The sequence below is a fragment of the Tamandua tetradactyla genome, chromosome 18 (assembly GCF_023851605.1).
Source record: "Tamandua tetradactyla isolate mTamTet1 chromosome 18, mTamTet1.pri, whole genome shotgun sequence".
In the NCBI taxonomy this organism is placed as follows: Eukaryota; Metazoa; Chordata; class Mammalia; order Pilosa; family Myrmecophagidae; genus Tamandua; species Tamandua tetradactyla.
Window position 1 is genome coordinate 72,643,643 of NC_135344.1, and position 25,255 is coordinate 72,668,897.

At 33.5% G+C, this 25,255-nt stretch overlaps 1 protein-coding gene across 5 annotated transcripts in view; it reads left to right on the top strand.

Annotated features, from left to right (window-relative positions):
• Nucleotides 1-25,255, top strand: part of ANKRD12 (ankyrin repeat domain 12) — a 162,655-nt gene that overhangs the window by 40,391 nt on the left and 97,009 nt on the right. The window contains exons 3-5 of one of the 5 annotated variants that reach the window (XM_077135964.1): nucleotides 12,227-12,374; nucleotides 20,375-20,443; nucleotides 23,950-24,090. In XM_077135964.1, the coding sequence (XP_076992079.1) occupies nucleotides 12,227-12,374; nucleotides 20,375-20,443; nucleotides 23,950-24,090 (358 nt within the window). The other 4 variants (XM_077135963.1, XM_077135966.1, XM_077135965.1 and 1 more) reach the window with 4 other exon arrangements.

Sequence of the window (25,255 nt, forward strand, 5' to 3'; positions counted from 1 at the left end):
TCTTAAGGTATCACAATTACTAAAACTCAGTTAATTAAGAAATAAGTAATCATGGAGAGGTGAACAGAAAAAATCCAAGACCTTAAGTCATTTGGCATTTCTTCTTCACCCCCATCCCTACCCCATCCCCTGTTGGCAAAGCATACATACACAGACACACACACTAGCAGTTCCATTTTCTAGATTATAACCTTGGATAAATTTGCATAACCTCTCTTAACTACAGTGTCCCACTCTAATCAAGGATGGAAGTGCCTTTTTTTTTTTAAAGTGATGCAAAATATTTATTCTAAGTTATTTTATGCAGTGATTTCCCCCACATAACAGACTTGTGATAACCACATCTTTTAAATCTGTAAATAATGTTACCAAAATCAATACACCCTGAACGTCAAGACTACAAGAATAACACAGTATATCCTGTATCAAAATATTCTACAGTTATACCCAAAAAGGGAAAAAAAGAAAACCACATATGCTTGGTTCAATGCTGAGTTACCCAAGCAGCCAAAAGCAAAATAAAATATCCAAAGTATTAGCATTAGTACAGTTATAACTACAGTAGTCATTTTGTCACTGAAAGTGCTTGCTTGAGCACAAGGTTGAGTGCCACAAGGACTGATAGAAGCTTTTGCTACAGACCAGTGTCTCCTCTCTCTACTGCCAGCTCCCACCTATGCCTTGCCCCATATATTCTGTGTGTATATAAATATATTGTAAAAATCTTTCCTACCACACAAATTTCTCTCTATTACATATAACACATAACAGGGAAGAATAACAGCAAAAGCTGAACAGGTCAATTGCTGTCTCTAGTTGTGCATATTTTATATAATTGTGACAATGAAAGGGCATAAGTACTGTGCTTACATGATGCCTGGTACATAGTAAGTAATCAATAAATGTTAATAATTTTGTTATTTATTAGTAATAGTTACCAAGGACCTATGATTCTGTCCTTTTACATCCATCCTTTTTTTCATTCCTGTTTAGTATAGACCTACACAACCTTCATTTGGATTTTTGCAATAGTCTTCTCTCTGGTCTCACTATCCCTGGTTTCTTTATTACCTAGTTTTGCACATTATCACTGGATTAACCAATTTTTTTCTTTTCCTGTAAATCTTTTTTTTTTTAAAGCTCTTTTCTCATTAAATGACGTGTGAGATGTTTCCAGTTTGTATCATCATGGTAAAGCTGCTTCAAGCATTTGCTCACAAATCTTTTTTTGCAAACTGCTTTGAGGTATAATTTACATATCATAACATTCACCCATTTTAAGAGGGTACTATTTAATGATAGTATATTTATGAAGTTGTGCAACCATCATCATAATCCAGTTTTAGAACATTGCTGTCAAGGTGAAAAGATCTTCATGCCCAATTACAATCAGTCCCTACTCTCACCTCCATAGCCAGGCAATCCCAAATCTGCTTTCAAAATTAGGAAATATAAACCTTGAAACTTTGTTCTTTTTCAAAATTCTTTTTACTGTTCAGGGTCCTTTGCATTTCTGTATAAATTTTAGGATCAGCTTGTCATTTTCTGCAAAAAATGCTTGTAAGGATTTTGATGGGATTGCATTGAATCTGTAGATCAATTTAGGGAGAATTGTTATCTTAATAAAACTGAGTCTTACAGTCTATGAATTTGAACTGTCTCTCTGTTTATTTAGATCTTATTCATTTTCCTCAGCAGAACTTCATAGTTTTTAGTATACAGGCCTTGCAGTTTTGTTGTTAAATTATTTGCCAGTATTTTATTATTTTTATTCTAGTGTAACCATTTATTTTAATTTCACTTTTGGATTGTTGCTGCTATTATGTAAAAAATACAGTAGATTTTTATGTAATGAGCTTGTATCCGATGATCTTGCTGAACTATTCTAACTATTCTAATTCTAATTCTAATTCTAACACACTAATAGTTTGTGAATTCCTTAGCGTTTTCTTCATTTGGGTTCATGTCATCTGCTTTCCTTCCTGTTTTCCAATCTGAATGTCTTTTATTTCCTTTTTCTTGGCAGATTGTATGGGCTAAAACCTATAGCACAATGTTGAATAGATGATGAGAGAGCAGATATCCTTGTTTTTTAATCTTAGGGTAAAATCTTTTACCCTTTCAATCATTAATTATGATGTTAGGTATGGATTGAGGAAGTTCCCCTCTATTACAAATTTGCTGAGAATTTTTGTCATGAATGGGTTTTGAACTGTGATAAAGCTTTTTCTGCATTTATTATGATCTTGTGTTTTGCGCTTTATTCTGTGTAAGAGAGTGTACTACATTGATTGAATTTTGAATGATGAACCAACCTTGAATTCATCATTTGAGTCTTAGTTATTTATATTGTATAATCCTTTTTTTTAATATGTTGGTGGATTCAATTTGGGAATATTTTATTTAGAAGTTTTGCCTCTATATTAATGAGGATTATTGATCTGTGCTTTTTTTCTTGTGATACTTTTCATTAGGCTAATAGTTGTTTCATAGAATGAGTTGGGAAGTGTTTTCTCCATTATTTTCTAAAACAGTTTATGATATTTGACAGAATTCTCTGTTGGATAAATATGGATGTAGGCTTTTTATGGGAAGATTTTAAATTATTAAGGAGATTTTAAATTATTACTGTAAATTATATAGATAAACAGGATTTAAACTTGACACTAGTCTATTCAGATTTCCTATTTCTTTTTGAGTTAGTTTTGGTAATTTGTGTTTTCCTAATTTCACCTAAGTTATCAGAGTAAAATTGTTTATAATAGTCCCTCATGATCCTCTAAATTTCCATAGGGAATATAATGATATATTCTTTTTTGTTCCTAAATCTCTCATTTTTTCTGATCTGTTTGGCTAGAGTTTTATGAATTTTGTTGATCTTATCAAAGAACTAACTTTAAAAAAAAAAGTATTTTTATTGATAAATCTTCATGCATATACAGTCCATACATGGTCTACAATCAGTGGCTCACAATATCATCTCATAGTTGTGTATTCATCACTATTATCATTTTTAGAACATTTGCATCCCTTCAGAAAAAGAAATAAAAAGAAAAAAGAAAAGCTCATATCAAACCCCTTAACCTTCCCTCTAATTGATCCCTAGTATTTCCATCTACCCAATTTATTTTAACTCTTTTCTCCCTCTTATTATTTACTTATTTATTTATCCATATTTTATCCATACTCTGGATAAAAGGAGCATCAGACACAAGGTTTTCATAATGAAATCACCCAGTCACATTGTAAAAGCTATATTGTTAAACAACCATCTTCAAGAATCAAGGCTACTGGAACACAGCTCAACAGTTTCAGGAAGTTCCCTCCAGCCACTCCAATACATCATAAACTAAAAAGGGATATCTATATAATGTGTAAGAATAACCTCCAGGTTAACCTCTGGACTCGTTTTGAAATTTCTCAGCCACTGAAACTTTATTTTGTCTTATTTCTCTCTTTCCCCTTTTGGTCAAGAAGGCTTTCTCAATCCCATGATGTTGGGTCCCAGTGAATCCTAGATTTTCTGGCCTAGTGAATCCTGGATTTTCTGGCCCACATTGACAGGAAGATTTATACCCCTGGGAGTTATGTCCCCTGTAGGGGAGAGGGCACTGAGTTCACTTGCCGAGTTGACTTAGGGAGGGGCCACATCTGAGTAACTAAAAAGGTTCTCTGGATGTGACTCAGGCCTAATTTTTTTTTCTTTTTTTTTTTTATTAATTAAAAAAATTAACAACAAACAAACAACAATATTAACATATCATTCCATTCTACATATATAATCAGTAATTCTTAATATCACCACATAGTTGCATATTCATCATTTCTTAGAACATTTGCATCGATTTAGAAAAAGAAAGAAAAAGAAAACAGAAAAAGAAATAAAACGATAACAGAAAAAAAAAAGATTATACATACCATACCCCTTACCCCTCACTTTCATTTATCACTAGCATTTCAAACTAAATTTATTTTTAACATTTGTTCCCCCCCTATTATTTATTTTTATTCCATATGTTCTACTCGTCTGTTGATATGGTAGGTAAAAGGAGCATCAGACACAAGGTTTTCACAATCACAGAGTCACATTGTGAAAGCTGTATCATTGTTCAATCATCATCAAGAAACATGGTTACTGGAACACAGCTCTACATTTTCAGGCAGTTCCCTCCAGCGTCTCCACTACATCTTGAACAACAAGGTGATATCTACTTACTGCATAAGAATAACCTCCAGGATAACCTCTCACTCTGTTTGGAATCTCTCAGCCATTCACTCTTCCTCCTTTGGTTGAGAAGGTTCTCTCAATCCCTTGATGTTAATTCTCAGCTCCTTCTAGGGTTTTTCTCAGTCCCTTGATGCTGAGTCTCAGCTTGGTATATGAGCATCTTTGATTAGTTGTTCCAAAGTCTATGTCTTCTCTAGTGTTTTAATTTAGTCATTAAGCTGGGTTATATCTGTCTGTATGTTGATATGCTTAGTGATCTTCTGTTGCCTTTGAGGCATGTAAATATCTTAATAGAGTTACTTTGAAAGTTGATTTCCTTCAGTAATCTATTGGTTTGTATTTGCAGTGTGAATGTGGGCGAGGATGGGTGGCACAATAATGTGGTGATGGGCTGCAGTTCAGGTATAGTCTAGCTTTGGGGACACTAAACTGGTGCCTGTGAGACTGGGGTGTGGGGTACGGGGTTGTAGAGGTGTGGCGCACGGCCGTGGTGGCGGGATTCAGCTCAGGCCGGTCTTGGAGCATAGGAGCAGGGAGCAGCATGGTGCACTCAGAGGTAGGGTGTGGCAGGAGGCAGATGGGCAGGGTTGAGTGTATTCATGGGGGCTGGTGCACAGGCAGGATGTGGCTGGACATGTGGAACGTGGAGGTCATGGGTATCAGGATGTGGGGTGCAGGGAGGGCAGGGTATGGGTGTGTTCCTACACAGGGGGAGGGGTTCAGGAGCCCAGGATGCAGATATGAGAGTGTGTAGTGGCAGGCACAGGTCACAGTGGTTGCAGGATGTGGGTTGGGGGGTGGTAATGTTGGGTGGGTGAATACCTGGTGCAGGTGTACAGGTAGGCAGGTGTGGGAGGTTTGCGATAGTGGTGTATGCATGTGCATGGTGGTCTACCTAGCATTGATGTGAGCACCTGCCAGATATGCAAGGTTTTGTATGTGTGCAGGGCAGGGGATTAGGCTGCAGGGTTCAAGAGGTCAGGGCACAGATGCATGTGTGTGTCTGGTGGGGATGATGGGCCTGTGCCCATACATGGGTCTGTGGGGTGGGCCGAGGTTTGCAGTGGTGTAGGGGGCAGGGCTCTGGGGTGTGCATGTACAGAGCTCAGGGACAGTGGGCCTAGGCTGCGCCTGCGTGGGATGGGACGGGGTGTGACCTTGATGTGCAAGTCAGCGCTTACCCAGAGTTATTGTGTGTGGCAAGGGTGTGCCTTTGCTCATGTCTGGGAGGGCTTTACAGTGATGTACACGTGTGTAGAGCTCAGGGTGCGCAGGGCGGGGTTTTGTGACTGTTTAGGCTAGGGGCAGGTGTGACTGGGTATGAAAGTGAGCTACTGCAGCCTAGATGTGCTGGTGACCACCTGCAGGGTCAGGGAGAGGGAGGTGGGGGCTGAGGTGCTGGGCACCGGTGGGTGGGTCTCAGGAAGGGTGGGGTGAGACTGTTTGTTTACACTTTTAAAAAATGGGTTGTCTTTTTGTTGTTGAGTTGAAGGGTTTCTTTACATATTCTGGATGTTATTGGATGTGTGATTTTCAAATGTTTTTTTCCATTCTGTTGTCTTTTACTTTCATGAAAAAGTCCTTTGTGCAAAAGTTTTTAATTTTGATGAGATCCCATTTATCTATATTTTCTTTCATTTCTTGTGCTTTGGTGTAACCTGTAAGAAACCATTGTCTCACACCAGGTCCTGAAGATTTTTCCCTATGTTTTCCTCCAAAAGTTTGATAATTCTGGTTCTTAGGTCATTAACCTGTTCTGAGTTCATTTTGTATATCGTGTCAACCTTCATTCTGTTGCATATGGATATCCAGTTTTCCCAGCACCATTTGCTGAAAAGACTGTTCTTTCCTTGTTGAGTAAACTTGGTACCATTGTCAAAATCAGTCACCATAGATTTCATGGTATCTTTCTGAACTCTTAATTTGATTCCCCTGGTCTGTGTTCCTAGCCTCATGCTAGTGCCATGTTGTTTTCGTTACTTTGGCTTAGTAATAAATTTTAAATCATGAAGTTGAGTTCTCCACCTTTGTTCTTCTTTAAGATGACTTACCTTTTCTATATAAATTTGATGATTGGCTTTTCCATTTTTACAAAGTAGGCTGTTGGAATTTTTATTGAGATTGCATTGACTCTGTAAATCTACTTTGGGTAGAATTGATATCTTAACAATATTTAGTCTTTCATTCCCCTACTTTAGATCTTAATTTCTTAGCAGTGTTTTGTAGTTTCCTATACTATGCTGTGTTGATGCTGTACCGCTTTGCTGAATTTGTTTATTAGCTCTAGTACCTTTTGTGTGTATTTTTCAGGATTTTATACATATAGGATCATATCATTTGCAAATAAGGAAAGTTTTACTTCTTCCTTTCCAATTTGGGTACCTTTATTTCTTTTTCTTGCCTTGCTATATCTTTCTGATTTAATGGCCATTTTATCATTATGAAATGTCTTTCCTTGTCTCGTGTAATGTATCTTATCTTAAAGTTTGATTTCTCTAATATTGATGTAGCCATTCCAGCTTTTTTATGGTTAAGTTTTGAATAGGTTATATTTTTCTACCCTTTTAATTTCAACTACTTGAGTGTTTGAATCTAAAGTTTATTCCTTGTAGATAGTATATAGGAGGATCTTGCTTTTTTAATCGAGCCTTAAAAATCTCTTGCCTTTAGATTATGATGTTTTGTTCATTTATATTTAATGTAATTGTTGATGTGTTTGAGTTTACATGGCTTTTTGTTATTTATATGTCATGTCTTCTCTTTCTCTCCCCTCTATGCTATTTTTTTTAAAAATTTTTTCATTGCATCCCTTTTAGTTCTGATTTTTTTACCTTTTTAATTTTTTTTTTGATTTGCCAGTTTTAGTTGTGTCTATGGGGTATAATATGCATCCCAATTATTGACTCAATTCTAGTAATATTTAACAACTTTCTTCTGGTATAACTCCATATCATTTCCTTCATTTATGTTATTTATGTAATATAAATCACATTTCTTTAAGTTATGTAACTACACAATGTTCTAATTATTGTTTTATACATTTTTACTTTTAAAAGAAGTGAGAATTAATTAGGAAAATGTATTTATACTGTTTCTTGTATTGAATATCAGTTTTGGTACTCTTAATTTCTTCCTGTGGATTAAAGTTACTGTGTGATATCATTTCATTGCAACCTAAAAAAGTTTTTCTTTTAATTTCCTCTAAGGCAGGTCTTCAGCCATGAATTCTCCCACTTTTCATTGATCGAGGAATGTCTTTTTATATTTTGTCATCATTTTTAAAAATAGCTTTATTTAGATATAGTTGACATACCATATAATTCACTCATTAAAAGTATACAATTCACTTAATTTTTAGTATAGCCACAGAATTTTGTGGTAATCACCACAGTCTATTTTAGAATATTTCTACCCTAAATGAAATATTGTGTGTCCACTCAGAATCACTCCCTATTCTTTCTTCCAATCCCCCAGCTCTAGGAAGGCACTAATCTTTCTGTCTCTATAGAGTTGCATTTTCTAGACATTTCATATACATGGAGTTATACAATATGTTGTCTTTTTTGACTGCCTTCAGTTTTTTTGTTTTTTGTTTTTCCTTTAATGCAATTTTACTCAGATATATTCACACATCATATATTCCATCCAGAGTATACAATCAGTAGCTCAGAACATTATCACACAGTTCTGTGTTCATCACCACAACCAGTTTTCTAACATTTTCGTTAAAAGATAGAAAACCCTAAACATTCTATATCCTTTAACCAACCCCCCCATCATTGATCCCTAGCATTGGTGTAGTATGTTTGTTACCGTGGATGACAGAATATTAAGATATTACTGTTAACTATAGTCCATACTGTGCAATAAGTGTGTTATTTTGCCATATACAACTTTGTTATTAATCTCTTGTAGTATTTTTCTACATTTGTTCTAGTTCATAGAGAAAACTTTTAATATTTTTACTGTAATCACAGTCATCATCCACCACAAGATTTACTGAGTTATGCATTCCCATGTTTTAACCTCTGGCTTTCTTTCTGTTGACTTATATGATCTAAACTTCCGTTATCAACCACACTCACACAGAGTTCAACACAGTTAATTATACTCACAGTAATATGCTACCATCACCTCTATCCATTTCCACTCATTTGAATTCAACCTTATGAGAAATTCTGCATATATTAAGTAACAACTTCTCATTTTCTAGCTTCATTCCATCTGGTAACCTATATTTTAGGTTCTGTTTTCATGAATTATATAGCATAATTAATTCCTATTAGTGAGATCATACAATATTTGTCTTTGTGTTGCTAACATATTTCATTCAACCTAATGTCTTAGAGATTTGTCCATGTTGTTGTAAGCTTCAGTATGTCATCTCTTCTCATGCTGAATGATATTTTATCGTATGCCTATACTCCATTTTGTTTATCCATTCATCTGTAAATGGGCACTTGGATTGTTTCCATCTTTTGGCGATTCTCAGTAATGCCACTGTGAACATCAGTATGTAGATGTCTGCTCGCATCTCTGCCTTTGGTTTTTCTGGGTATATACTGAGTAGCAGGATTACCCCATTTTAGGGCAGCTGTATACCTAACTTTCTGAAAAACCACCAGCTGCCTCCCACATTGGCTATACTATTTTACACTCCCACCAACAGTGAATAAATGTTCTTATTTCTCCACATCCTGTCTAGCCCTTGTAGAGTCCTGTTGGTTTAACAGTGACTAATAGGTATGAAATATCTCATTGTGGTTTTGATTTACATTTCCCTTATAGCTAATGAAGATGAACATCTTTTCATGTGCTTTTTAACCATTTGATATCTTCTTTTGAAAAATATTTGTGTCTTTTGTTCATTTTTTAATTGGGTTGTTTGTCTTATCATTGAATTGTAGACTCTCTTTATAGATCCTGGATATTAAGTCCTTCTTGGATATGTAGTTTCCAAATATCTTCTCCCATTGAGTTGGCTGCCTTTTCACCTTTTTTACAAAGTCCTTTGAAGCACAAAAGTATTGATTTTTGAGGCAGTCATATTTTTCTGTGTTTTTTTGTTTGTTTTTTCAATTATTTGTTCTTTGGGTATAAGATCTAAGAAACCACCTCCAACCACCATATCTTGAAGGTGCCTCCTTACATTTTCTTCTACAAGTTTTATGGTTCTGGGTTTTATATTTAGATCTTTGAACCTTTTTGAGTTAATTTTTGGTATGATATAAGATAGGGGTCCTCTTACATTCTTCTGAATATAGATAATCCAGTTCTCCTGTACCATTTGTTGAAGAGACTGCTCTGAGCCAGTTGGGTGGCTCTCCCTGCTGGGGGCATGGTGGAGACAGAGGAGAAGTTGTAGGCTGGTTTTTAATGGCTTCAAATTACCAAGCCCTGGTGTCTGAATTCCTTGAGGGAGGGATTCCACCTGAGTTGGGCTTCACCCCTTCCCTGGGAAAGGCACAGGCTCCAGACAGGCCTTGAAACGAGCTTGTTTCTGCCTATGCCTGGGGCACTTGCAGCCTGAGAATTCCTGCTGCTGACTCCAGAGGCAGTCAAGCCTTTGTCGAAACACAGCCACAAAAACCTGTTTCTTTTCTTTTTTTCCGTTAGCCCAATGAGCAACCTTCGCTTTGATCAGATTATTAACAAATTCTGACCTGAGCTGGGGGCCTGTTTTTAGTAGTCACAATTTGTTAATTAATTCCACAATTGGTGTTTGGTTGGGCTCAGCCCCTGCTGCTTTTCCCCTCTGGGAAGCAGCCTCTAGGGGAGTGGCGCCGGAGGAGCAGCCTGTGGGGGAGGGGTGCTAGCCACCGGGTCTTGGGGTACTCATCGTTCTGGGGAGGCTCACGCTGTGTGTCTGGTCACTGATGTGGGTCCAGAAGCTGTTCTGTACTGTTTCTGGTTATTTAATAGTTGTTCTGGAGGACCAACTAAAACGCGCACATTGCTAAGCTGCCATCTACTGCCTCTTTTCCTGTTTTACTAGTGGATTTATCTAAAATGAATGTAGGATTTATTCAGTTATTCTTATCACCTATTAAGATCATCATATGGTTTTTCTTTAATTATTTTGACACAATGAATTGTTTTACTAGGTTTTCTAATAATAAACTATCCTTTATTCTTTGGATGAACGCTGCTTGATTATAATATCTTTCTTTATAAAGACACTGAAGTTGATTTGCCAGTTTATTTAGAATTTTTGCATCCGTGTTTAGTCTGTGATTTTTATCTTGTTTTATTCTTATTTAAACTTTTAAAATGGTTCAGGTATTTTTTTGTAATCCTTATTTCTCTTCTCTACTATTGTTTATATAAAATGGGAAATGTGTATTCCTTGAATTTTTTGCTAAAACTTTCTTATAAAATTTTCTGGAATAAATACCTTTTTAGACGCGAAGTCTTTGGTTATGGATTTATATCCTCTGTGGTCATTGGTGCATCAGGTTTTCAATTTCTTTTATGAGCCAGTTTTTTTTCTTACACAACTTTAAAATATGCGTGTGTATATATATATATATATATATATATATATATATATATATATATATATAGGCAATATACATATAACATATATTTTGCCATTCTAACCGTTTTTGAAGGTACAACTCAAGGTGTGAATTACATTTATAATTCTGTACTATCAATATCATCATCTATTCCCAAAACTTCTTTATCTCACTTCAGACAGAAACTTTGTATATATTAAGTAGTAATTCACCATTCCACACTACCCATGGCCCCCAGTTACCTCTAATATACTCTTTGTGAATTTGCTTATTCTAGATACTTCTTATAAGGTAATCAAACAGTTAATTTGTTGTTTTTCACTCAGCGTGTTTTTCAGATTCATCCATGTATATAGTATGCTTCAGAACTTAAGTATTTTTTTTATGGTTAAGTAACATTTACTTGGTAAACATTTTCTTTAGCCATTTATTTGTTAGTGGATACTTGGGTTGTTTCCCCCTTTTAGCTATTGTGACTAATACTGCTATGAAAATTGGAGTATATAAGCATCTATTTAAATTTCTGGGTTATTTGGTAATTCTTTATTATATTGCTGTTTTAAAATCAACTTTTGATTCTGTTGATAAAATCTACTTTAAAAATTTTTTTTCAGTATTTTATTCTTTGTACCCCTTTCTTCCTTCGTTTTATTTTCTGTCTTGTTGAAAGCTACTGTCTTCTGCAATATAAGTCTACTTCTAGTTTGTTTTCGAGATTCTCTATAATTGCAATACTTATTGCAATACTTATTGCAATTATACACTTATTCTTTTATACACTTATTCTTTTAATTATAATTATACACTTATAATTATACACTTATTCTTTTAAGCTTTCCTGATAAAATGTGGTTTTAGCTTAGTTCTTGGTATCAAGCATATTTTTCAGAAAGGAATGGTCAGCCCAGTGTAGATGTGCTATGCCAATTTGGATGTTGGGTAGACGTGAACTTTATAATTGTTATAGGCCATGAAGATATTTCACACTATTGGGTGGGGACGTGGTCCTTTCTCCAAATTGAATTAGAATTAGAAATTTATCTCTTTACTCTGATTTAAGAGATGGCCTATAATTTCTAACTGAACTGGATAGATTATCTTTTGGTTTCTATGATTCATGTACATTTACCTCCTTATTGATTAAAAAAACAGTGGGTTTCAATCTTTTATAATGCATCAAAGTTAACTGATTGTTAAAACAGACTGGTGGACCCCACCCCGAGAATTTCTGATTAAGTGGGTCTTGGGTGGGTCCTGATAATTTGCATTTCTTCTTCTTGTTTTAAAATTATATTATTAAATAGAAGTGGGGGAATATGAAACAAGACAGAAAAATGTTGTAATTGTTGAATCTGGGTGGTGAATACATTGTATCTACTTTTGCTTATGTTTGAAAAGTTCCCTAATTAAAGTTTTGGGTTTTTTTAACTTTTGCTTAAGCTCATATTATTATAACTATTCATATTTGATTTTTTAATAGAGTAAAGATAAAATTGCATCCTACAGCAAAACTCCAAAAATTGATCGAAGTGATGTGGTCAAGGAGGTGAAAGAGAAATCGTCCATGAAACGTAAACTTCCTTTTACTATTAGTCCATCAAGAAATGAAGAACGAGATTCAGACACAGGTAGGATAATTTGTTTCCTGGTAAGATCTTTATAGTTCTTTTGCTATAATTTTCCTCTTATGTGCACAGAAATGTTTGCATTTCAGTATTTCAGATTTTATCATTTTGGGGCAGAAACTGATACATATTTTCACTTTCAAACAAGATTTCTGATCAGAGATTTTTAAAACTGTTTTTTTCCCTTCTCTTGATGTTTGTTGCAAATTTCTTACCATTTTCAGAACTTAATTTTGGGGGAGAATTCCATTGATGAAATGTACTCAGTAATAGGGAACATCAGAATATGGTAGACTTGAGAAAGAATAGTTCTGCTTTTGAGAACACATTATTGAACCCATCAAAGAAAAAAGTTTATGTATTTTAGATTCACAAGTAAATTACAAATGTGGTATGTGTTGGGAATGCTTGTTTCTTATAATTTTTTTTAATTAATAAAAAATTAAAAAAAAATTACAAATGTGTGTCAAACACAAGAAAATTTGAAGCCGACTGCTTCTATTCATAGTACCTTTGTTTCTTAAGACTCATATATACCAGAGATTGATACTTACAGTATCAGTCCCAATTATTCATAATAGAGTAGAACTTTACTGCTATCTAATAAATTATTAGATTGTGTTATAGCCCTGAACTTAACCAATTCTTGAAGCTAATATAAGCTTCAATATTTGTTATTTATGAAGTTATATATTTATCATGGAATATTATCAGTAAAACTATTCTGAGAAATAGTTTCATTCACAAGGTTCCATTTGCATTTATGTTCAGAGCTTATATCCTACTTATATCATTCTGGCCATGTTATCATTAGTACAGAAACGATCTTGACTCTGGAAAATACTCTGAATGCGGGCCACCGTGACTCAGCAGGCAGAGTTCTCATTTGCCATGCCGGAGACCTGGGTTCGATTTCCGGTGCCTGTCCATGCAAAAGCAAAACAAAACAAAACAACTCTGAGTATTTTTGAAACTTCCTTTGCCAATATAGCCTTAGAATTACTTAATTTTTGGTTAGTATGCAGGTCTCCTTTTACATATTTTACTCTCTCTTAGCTTGAGTTAGAAATTGTTCCTGAACACCCTTGACATTTTGAAACTTTAAAGATTGATGTCTTAATGTCTGTTTTTGCAGACATTAAGAATTTATGTGCTTTGTTCATTTTAAATTATAGGGGTATCTTCTAGAAAATCAGAATTATTTTTCTGAAGTGTGATTTTCCTTATCGTTAAACTGATTTAGGCAATTACTAGGTCACCTTGCTAAGAAGGTCCTTGTGTACTTTAGATGTCTATTTAACATTTAATCTTTCTCATATTATCTCCCTAGGAGTCCCTTTATTCTAGTCAGTTTAAAATTATTTGTTACCCAGGTTTTGTTTTCCAGTGGTAGTGATATTTCTAACAGTAGTTTGAAGTAAGGGGTTTTGATAAATTTAAAGAGCCTTAATAATGTTTTAGGAATAAGTAAGATTTCCAAAGAATAAATTTTCCCAGACAGGCCTTGGTGTTAGAGAACGTGAATTATTTGTCTTTCATCTAGAGTAAATAAAGTAGAAAAAGTTAATTAGAAAGACATGAGTAACATTATTTGAGTATTTTATTAATTGGATTGTATCAATACACCCCCAGCTATATTTTTTCATATATTTGAATTTACAAGAACGCTGCAGCTCTCTATTACTGTTTTATAACCAACTGTTATTCTTCTTTTAGTCATATTTACAGTATCTCAAAACAAGGTTTTGGTGGACTTAAAACTTACATCTTTGTATTTATAAATATAAAGACTGAATTTATAAATTTTAATCAGTGATTGATGAAATAATGATAGATGAAAACTTTGCCTTACACACAAAACTAGAACATTAAAAAGAACTTCTAGGCCCAAAGCAAATTATGTTATTTTTAATAGCTTAAAAAAACAAAGTAGAATCTAGAGTACCAGTAAGTGATATTTTTCATCTAAGAGATAATTAATTATATCATCAAACTCCATAGATAACATTGGTCTTTTATGATTATACTGTATTTTTAAACTAGCTAAAACTATAGAGATACTTTTAACAAAGAGAGTGGAGGGGGCCTATTTACAATATGACTGCCCTTGTATATCATAATGTATTTAGTATTAAAAGATCTCTTAAGTATGAGAAAAAGAACACAAAAATGGGGGAATGGACCAAAGATACAAGCAGGTAGCTTAGAGTAACAGGGTTGCAATTGACAAATAAATTTAAAAATATATCAGTAGTAATTAAAGAAATACAGTTAGGCAATAGAATAACTTTCTTTTTTGTCTGTGGACTTGACAAAATTGTTGTTGTTGGAAATCATACCTTCTGGTCACAGGGTGGACCACATTTACTTATTGGAGATAAATATGACATATTTTTAGAAACTGAAAAAAAATTCTTATTTGACTTGGCATTTATTATTTAATTATTTGTTAAGTAATTAATGATGAAAGCAAAATTTGTCTTTAGGGTGTTTATCTCAGCTTTGTTTAAAATATATAAAAACAGGAAAATAATGTCAAATAATATAGAATTTTTTAAATTATGGTAAATCTAATGAAGAAATATGGTTTTACCCTTACAAATAATATTACAGAAGAATACATGAAATGGAGATCCACTTATGGTGTAAGAAATTAAAATATACATTCTGGAACAGTATGTACTGTTCAGTTTAATTAGAAATTCCATTGCCTTTGTTTATATTTGTATGTATGTGTACCCAAGACATATAAGAGCACTCTTTTGAAAAGGTAACATAAGATTTTTTCAATAGAAAAGACTTTACTCAGTATAGAACTAAACCTAAACCTGGTGGGTGTATTATGAGTACAGAACAAAATGTAAATGTTATAAGCCCTGACTAAAATAAAAGAACAGTTGGTGAGTAGTAGGAAGGAAGTGTTAGGGCTACTCAGCTCATCATCTCTCTCAGAACAGAATCAACTGATAGACTGTTTGAAACTGATACATGTTTTTAAAATAACTTTTTAATGTTATTTAACATTTCTTTGTGTTTATTTATAATTTAGTATATACTTCTCATAAAGAAACAATTCCTTTAGCTTCTCTGTTGAATTAAAATTAATGTTAAAGCTTTTTATTTAAAAAATACCATGTATATTATACTTTCCTAATCTTACATAAATTCATTCGTTCTTTCTCTAATAATTCCTTTGTCTTTATATGTATTTAGATGGATGTTTGGGATAATGGAAACATAAAACAACAGATGTTAGCACTTTATATCCATAATTTGAGGTGATCTCTTACTTTCTCTGTACTCTTCTATATGGCTGGGATTTTAAAAATAACATAAATTATTTTTATAAAAAGAACTTACTACTTTTTTAAAAAAAAAGTTATTCTGATCATTGTCCAAGTAAGTTTCACTGGTCTCTTGAATCAGCAATAATGCCATTAACTGGATGAATGATTCTTAGTCTTCATTTGTGACACCCCAGTTGTATCTTAAGCTTTCTGTATCTCAATTATTTAATACATACTAACTTTCTTAAAAAGACACCACTTTCTAGAAAAGTCATTACTTGATGTTTTGGTCTCTCAGCTGCTAAAACAAATAGCATACAATATGTTGGTTTAACAGCAGGAGTTTGTTGGCTCACAGTTTCTAGAAAGTGGCTTCTTCCTGGGGTCAGTATATTCTGGCTGGCTGGCAATTTTTGGGATTCCTTGGCTTTTCAATTATTTGGCATCACATGGCAGCGTTTTCTGCTTTATTTTCTGGGTTCTGTTGAATTCCGACTTCTGGCTGCTTCTTTTCATTCTTCTGTCCAAATTTCATTCTGCTTATAAATGATTCCAGTAATCTGATTAAAGCTCAACTTAAATCAGTTAGGCCACACCTTAATTTAAGTACTATCTTAAAGAGAGCCTATTTACAATAGGTCTACACCCACAGGACCAGGAGTTGGGACCAGAACTTGCTTTTTATGGGGAACATGACTTAATCCCCAGTACTTGACCAGATGAATAAAATATGGCACAGAATTTCAAAGCATAATTTGAAATCATGCCAGTGTGTCCTTAGTTGCATCATAATACTGTTCTTTTCTGAATTACGTTATTAATTTCAGCAAATCTCCAACATATTTGCTTATATCATTGCAGTATCTGTGCACACATTGTGCTGCCCTATCAAATAATTCCCATAATTTTCCCCATGAAATGTTAAGACAATATGTACAATGACCCGTTAAACCTATGGAAACAAAACAAATGCTTCTTAACTAGAAGACATAATACATCTTGTACCTACTATGTTAGGTTACTTTATCAGTTAAGTGTAATTGTTACTTCCATTCTCTCCTGTTCTAGAATCCTGACAGGATAAGTTATTGCAGTTAAAATGGAAGTAAATCATAGCATATGTTTATTATCAGGTGTTTCCGTCCCTGCTCAACCCCCTACTGTTCCTGACCAAATAATGACTTCTTTCAAAGTCCCAATTTCTTCTTTGAAAGTGCATTTTATAATACCAACCCTCGGAGAACTTTTAAATGACATACCATATATAAAATCAGCTTGTGTCACATTAACTAAATATAAAAGAAAATGACTAACACTGGCTAAAATAGATAATAAATTACTAAGTAGGTTATTACAAGATTAACCTTACTAATGTAATGCAACCAGAAGACCAGGTTTATGCAGTCCAGAGTTGATATAGTATTTTAATAATGCCACCAGGGTCTGAGCTCCTTTTATCTTTTTGTTCTGCCACCTGTAGCTTGTATCTGAGCTTTGTCTTTAAGTTTTTTATGTTATAGTCATGAGATAACAGCCATATCTTCCTGGGCAAGAAATAGGAGGGGTAGTAGCAAGAACTGAAGTATTTTTCTCCTAGTGAAACTTAATCATCTTATTCATTAGACAGCCTCCCTAAAACTTCTGCCTGCATCTCATGGGTTAGCCTATCCTAGTTGCACAGGAATCTTGAAAGTCAAGTATTTTTGGCTGGGCATATTGTCATCCTGATCAAAACTGGGATAAGGAGGAGAAAATGAGTATTGGGTAGGCACCTAATGTCTGTTTAGCATAGTAATCAGTAACTACTATTATCTTCAATAATTTATTAATGTTTATTTCTAACATTAGAAATAAACATTATTTCTAGGTGAACTTTATTTCTGTTTATCAGTTAAAATCTTTTTTCTTTCCTAATCTCATGCCATCCTAGGGAAAGCCATTTTCTTGACGTGAACGTTATTGTACAGCTAGCTATCTTGAGGCTACATATGAGAGTATCCCTTCTTAGCCTTCATACTAAATCTGTAATTATTTTATTACAAATAATGGCATCAAGTGAATTCTTTGAAAAAATTACTTTCATTTTACACTGAATTATTTATTTTTCATTCCAAGATTTAGGATTACAAGTCTAAAAGGGCTAAAACATTTCTTTCATTCTTGATGTTTTTCCAAAGTAATTCGTTATATCTAGTTATAAAGCCTCCAGCAGCTTCTGAATGTTTTTTTAATCTCCAATAGCATTACAGACCATGTTTTTTCTTTAGGGTTGATAGATCTAATGATCTGTAGAAGTAAACCAGTAGTCATCATTTTAGTTTGCCTGTTTAACTAGAAAGAGACAGCATCCTTCATGTTTTTCCCTTTAATATTTGTTTCCTGTTAGTAAACTTCCTTTCTCACTTTCCACATGTTGATAAGAGTGGTACAAGAAAATTCAGAGTGTCACAACATGATCTATTTAGGGGAAGTACTTTGCTGGCAGTTGTAGAGGTTTCACATTTATAAACTAAAATCATCTCTGCCAGCCAGCCTTGGAAGTTCTGTTTTTGCAAGCTCATTATAGGATTTACCCTATTTAATATGACTCAGACAAATTTAGGGAGAGAAACTGTTTAAAAGAAAAATGTAGAAACAAGTTTTTCTGGTAACCACCTTAAAGTAGCAAATAAAATCTGTGCTTTGCTTAATAAAAATAATCACCTTTTGGTGATTTTCATGGAGATTATTTATTACAGACTTACCATCCCCCCATTCCCAGTATTTTATTTTACATATATTTTTATGATATATATTATTTCAAACATAGTGCTGACCTTTTAAATGTTTTGGTGTTTTTCTCTTATTCTCTTGCAATCCAAAGCAGAATATTAACTTAAAAAGATGATTTTTAAGATACAGGTATTACTTGTCTTGCCTCACTATAAAGAATATATTAGGGAGAGATAATTGCTCTGGTTAGCATGTGTTGTTTTACATCAGTCTCACAGATGGCAATTGCCTAGTCCCAATGTCGTATAGAAGGAAGTAATGTTTGAGTAAAGGAGCAAGGCAACTTTTAACTTTCCCCAGCCCCTGAATTAAAATTTTGTAGAATACAAATTCAAATGTTCAAATATAAATGCGCTTCATTGAGTATAAGTGAAAAGATGTGTGGAGTTGGGGTGGATTAATTAAATCCAAAGGAAGAGTTGGATAAACTGTTTCACTCCTTCCTTTTAGTAGTATATACTTGAAAATTAAGTTTATCCACTATGTGTTAAACTGTAAAAATAATATGATCTGCTTTCAGTAATCTCTTTAGTTCAATTTGTTGGCAAAACTTACTGGTCACCACTTTTTCTTTGCTTTGCAATCTGTGGAAGCTGCTTGTAATTTTTGGCTTGTCTTTAAATGATGTGTCAAATATTATTCTTCATGGGATTCTCCTTATTGATAATTTAATGCATTCAGTTCCAAAATGTAAGTATTCATTGGAAGCCTTGTCATTCAAACCATTGAATAAATATTTGGGCACCCTCGGTTTGTCAACTAATGCATTAGGTCCTGAATGCACATTGGTAAATAAAGCTGACATAATCCCTGGCCTCCTGGGGCATAATCTGGCCATTACTTTGAACAGGTGCTTGAAATGTATATTAATAAACAAATACAGACCACAGTTCATAGCTCAGGGTTAAAAGAAAGTCTAGTTTCTAGCATTAGATTGAAGGATAAGTTTGAATTTTCATAATGTGGTAGGATCTCCTACTTGGAAGTTTATGTAGAAGTATTAAATGAACCCACTTACTTTAGAATTGGTCTGAATGTTATTTCAGTAATGGTTTTCCCCTTTCAGTTGAGTGAACTTTCTTATCATTATACTTTTAGGCTATCTTTAAAAATATTGTAATTACTATGTTCCCGGGGTGCTTGTTCTATAAGTTGGTGCTTTGCAACACTTTTATTTCCTTATTCCTAACTGAATTCATGAATAATGCCGATAAAATAATCCTATTAAGAAAAGTATATGTCAATAGATTGAGGGTGTGTAGACCACAAAATTATTGTGAGTTAAGGTGGAATATTGTTTATAAGCAAAAAATATCTACTCTGGATGTATAGCCAAGGTCAATTCTGCCTTTTCTTATTTCTGTCATGAATTTTCACACAGAATTCCATAACCTTATCTTAACTGATGAACTCTGTTCTGATTTAGTTTATTTTGTTTTTGGAAGTCTTCTGTAGTCATCAGTATTGTAATTCATATCATTTGAAATTTTATAATTTATTCAAAAGTCTGTAGTCTGCCATGTTCCTGCAGTCAGTCCATGATATTCTAATGTTCTGAATAGTTTTGAATGGAAACTATTTTAAACCAAAAAATGGTGGTGGAGTATTGCCTCTTTTATCATTCTTCAGAGATGAAAAAAATATACAGCCTCAAAGGAGATATGGTGTATTTCAATAAGAAGTATTAGTAATATCTGTTATTGTAAACTGCGTAGTTGACTTGGTCAACTTGTAAGGTAATTCCAGTTAAAGAAATGTGAAGTCTTAGGTGTTGGCCAAACCTGTGTTTTAAACACACTTAGCTTTACCTTAAAAATAATCTTTTGGAAAAACAACATTAGATCATTGATTGATTGGTGGTCTTTTGAAAAATGTTGGTTTGTTGAATTCTGCATTTCCCTTCGTGTGCTTTTTTCTTTTCTCCTGTCTCTTCTCATTCTGTAGATTCAGACCCAGGACATACAAGTGAAAATTGGGGGGAGAGACTTATATCTTCTTACAGGACATACTCAGGTAATTAGATTATCAGGTGACCCTGATTAGCCAGTGGTTTCTGTCACATTTACAATTAGTTATGCTACAATAACGTCTTTCGAAGCAGCATATACATATCTTTGGTTGAATAAACGAACTATATGAATGCCACCAAATTTTCCAGTTTTGAGTCTGAGATATCCAATGCATGCCATGTGTGAACATTGTTAGTAGAACTGCTATATACCATGACTCAGGTTTTGTGCAGCACAACTGGAGGGCACATTCATGTAGAAGACAGCATGGAGTTACGCAGTGCAGTGGCCCCCTATGGGAACTTTGTCAAGGTCTGTAGTCTATTTTAGTTTACTGATTATGATGAATGTTATCTTACCCTTTGATCATGCACTGTTATAAAAAAAACAGTATTTAAGGTAATTTTCCGTTGAACTCTTTAGTCTTGACTTTGTCCCATGTTGAATTTAACTAAAACACTAGGTGATTTGGAGAAATGCCTTTAGTGTTAACTTGTTGGAACCTCATTTTTCTGCTCTCGCATCAGTTACTATTCATGATTACTCCAGATAGTGAAATATAAGAGACTATACATGTTATTCTCTAGTAGGTGAAAACTAATTGGTTAAATGTAAGCTGACATTCTATCTTTCAACTTTTAAAATATAAATATTGTTTAGTCCCTGAGTATTTACCTATCCAGTGTTCCGCTTATGACATTTAGCTATAAAACTGAAATTAACCTTATTTCTAATACACTGCTTATATCCTTCACTAACTTGTGTGGTTGGGTGGAGATGGTGGAACCAAATAATTATCCTTAAATTTATCTGAACGCTGTTAATTGACCTGATAAATCAGGTACCTGGTTGTCAAAATTTGGGAGAGCATGTGGACAATCAGCATTAAATTTAAAAGGCCTACAGTGACTGTGGGCAGAACATACTTTTCTAAAATGGGACTCCTAAGCATGTAGATGCACCTATATGTGGTGAAGCCATCTATGATCTGAGTAGCCATGCTGAAAACCAACACTCAGCTATTAAAGATTTATGTAGATATTTTAGAGCCACAGAATAATGGCAGAAATTATTCATAGAAGTGAAGTATACACATTGCAGATGTGACTAATTTAATTCTGTTCATCTGTATTTGAATTTTACTCCAGTATTTCCTTCCTTATGTATTGACTGCTTTGTGGGAAATTGTCCTGTCTTTAATTTTTGAGACACTGATAGGTTTACGAACTAGTTCCCCAAGAAAAACAGCCTTGTCTCTTTTCCTTAATTCGGATGTTATTCTGATAAGGTCTGAAAACAAAGCATTAGCTTCTAGATTGTAAGACTGGGACATATCTGTATTTCTGAAGATCCTCTGAAACTTTGAAAAAAGGATATTGGATTACTGAAAATTCTAGTCTCTCTTTTTGAATAGTCTTAAGTAAATCTTTCCATTTTTCCTAAGACATATTTCTTAGGCAGGCTGAGTGGAATTTCAAATCTGTAGTAGATTGTGCTAAAGGAACACAATTGTTCTTATACCTATGCTTAAATTTTAGAGTTCTGGCCTGATCTTAGTACAAATAAAACATATTTCAGTAACTAAAACTGGAGAAATAGCTAACTCTTTTTCAGATATTTAGTATTTGAACAGGTCAAAGGATGACAGAATGGTCAGTCTTGCTGAATGCATTAAACTTGAAAAAGTACACTTTGGTACGTGTTACTCTAACACGTGATTTTGAAGAATGATATCTGTAACCTTAGTGTCTTACACCAGCTACCATTCATTTACCTTCTTTTCCAATCTCATGTAAGCATGAACTTAAAAACATCTCTAAGATAACTCAAAATAAAATGAAGTTCAGATCGAATACTACAATCTTATTTAAATTTTTAGTTGAGTATTTTCAGTATACTAAACTTGCTTATCCTTTTCTAAAATGTAATAATTTTTTCTTTGATCATTTGAGAGTATAATTTGTAATAATGAATTTGTAAGTGTCTTGCTTTTTTTGTAAGCTGGGTATGTATCACTTTAGAGAATAGTGTTGTTAAAGCAAAAGCCAGAATTGTTTTGCAAATGTGAAAATAAAAGGCAAAAATTTCCCCAGTGTTTTATAAAATATATTAAGTATAGCTACTTTATTTTTATTAATTTATATTTCTTTTCCTTAAAATATCTTGTCTGCTTTTTATAAAATTTTCAAACTGTTAAATATTTTAATTTTAGGAAAGAAATACATTCATTATATATTTAAAGAGTTGTTATTCAGATGGAAAACCATTTAAACAATAACAGCAATAATTCTGATTCCTCATTAAGTACTAGCCTACCTGGACATACTGAAAATCATTGGAAGAAAGAATATACATTTCAGGAAAAAAATTGCCTTCTCCGAAAGACCTGCCTAGAAGACTTTATAATAAATTGAGTGATAAGTTTGGTTAGACACTGCTGAGATGGGATTTATACTAAATTGGATCATTAATGGTAACATGAAAAATATGAAAGTAAAAATATATTAAAACTATTAATAAAGGTTGATTAAAATAAATCTTTTCTGAAACTTCTTGTTTTATAAAAACAAAATAGACATTTTAGGAGCTATTGAATTTTGAGTGCTGTGAGCAATAAGCAATTAGGATGCTAGTTTACCTTAATGAACTAAGTGCTACACTGGAAGAAATATTTTGAGTTCTTATGCCTACTAATATCAAACTATTATTAGTTTCTTGAAACTTGCTAAATTAATAAATGCTTATCGCCTAGCGTGTTCTAGATGCTGGTCACATCTGCCTGAAAAAGGCACTGTATTGACTACTAAGCTTCCCATTTCCTCCCACTCAATTTTGCTGTTTTTCAAAAATTTATTTTATTTACTTATATTTAGTTTTACAGTCCCTGTCTGCAGGCACTTTCAAACTTGGGTCTGTAAATCCCAAATATTCCCAACAAGTAGGTGCCTAGATAGTTAATAGCCAGGCATTACATTTTAATTAGCTTACACAAGGACACCTACATTAACTTCCAGAGAATTCCTTGAGGAAGGACAACTATATTCTTTTACCTGTGGAATCCAGTTCATTCTGAATTTCCTAACTCTTAATGGGGAATATTGGCTACATTGCCAAAGGAACCTCCTAAATAGCTAGATTTGAGAGCTCATTTTATGGCAGATTGGATCTCTTTGAAAAGGTCCTTGGAAATACTTGGACCTTTACAGTATCTCTGTTAACCAACATAGAATCTTTCTTTTGCTCGTTTTTTGGTTTTATAAATAGCAATCCATGTTTAACTATCATACAACTGGAGTAAAGTGATGTGGTACTTTTTTCCAGTAGTTACTTCAGATAGTGAGACTTGTTTTAAACACTTAGCTCCCTAGAAGTCTGTACACATCAATGGTGGAATTAGGGTAGTAATTTGAAGAGACATAGCAGTATACATTTAGCAGTTAATTAAGATGAAATTATAGTGAGAGTACTTACATCTGCTTCAGATTCTTACATATCTATTAACAATTCCAGAGAAAGAAGGCCCAGAAAAGAAGAAAACAAAAAAAGAAGCTGGAAATAAGAAATCCACACCAGTTAGCATTCTTTTTGGTTATCCACTTTCTGAGAGAAAGCAGATGGCACTACTTATGCAGATGACGGCAAGAGACAACAGTCCAGGTGATAACTACCATGATTGAGTTCTTATGTATTCTACTTTCCTCAGGCAACCCTGGCTTTGTTTTAACAGTTATTTTTAGCTGTCTTTAGTTTTTATGCTTTCTGGGATTTTAGTCAAATTTCTTTGTAATATGTTTGTACTTTTACATTTCTTTATGTGACAATTTATTTATCATTCAAATCCCCTACTTAGTTAGATGCTATAGAAGAGGTAGAATCTGTGTATTTTGAAAGCATTCAGTAAATATTAGTCAAATATAATGGGTAATGAGAAATCCATTGCAGAACTGTGTGCTTTTACCTAACAAAGATTTTTCTGTAAGTCTACTACTTTTTTAATTGACTTGCACCCTCCTGATAAATTGATAATTTTATCACATTACTTCTTTTAGAAGTGAGTGTGTGATTCATGTTTTATGGTTTAAGATTTACTAAATTTTTTTTAAAGGAAAAATATCTGCAGTATGCTATTTAAGTTTATTTCATGTTTCATTTCATACTTCCAGTAAAGGTCTTTTGTTGTGTTTATGTGTTCATTCATGTTATTTATGTACTGTGCCTCTAAAAAGAATTTACCAGCAGGGCAAAAACTACAAGCAAACAAGCAAGCTTTCTAATTAATTAAAAGGAGCTAGAAGATGTATAAAAGCCAAACAGCTCAAGGTAGTTTCTACTATAAAGCATTGAATTGAACTATATATTCCAGCAGCTAACAATACAAAAGGAAAATTTGAAGTTATATAGTTCTCACTGGCTGATAGAAGAGGTTAAATCATTTTTATTTGGAGAAAAGTTTTTCTTTTTCGCTTTGAATTCAAGGTGTCTTTAATAACAGACTGCGTAACATAATAGATAGATCTGGTTGAACTGCATTGAAATAAGACAGTTTTCTGGTGAGCTTTTCCTGTATTGGTTCTTTTTTAAAAACTGGAAGAACATGGTAAAATTCTTAGCATTTCTAAGTGTCATAGTTTCCATCAAAGCATGAATATATGTAATCTTTCACTAATAAAAATCTTTTATGGCTTTCTGTATTTAAAAATAGAACATGTTGTTTTGGTTGGTTTAATGAGAGCATATTGTTTTGATTACTTTCCCACCCCCAAGCTGGAAAGGCTGGCCAAATTAAAGATACTTTACAGTGTTAAAACTTTAAATG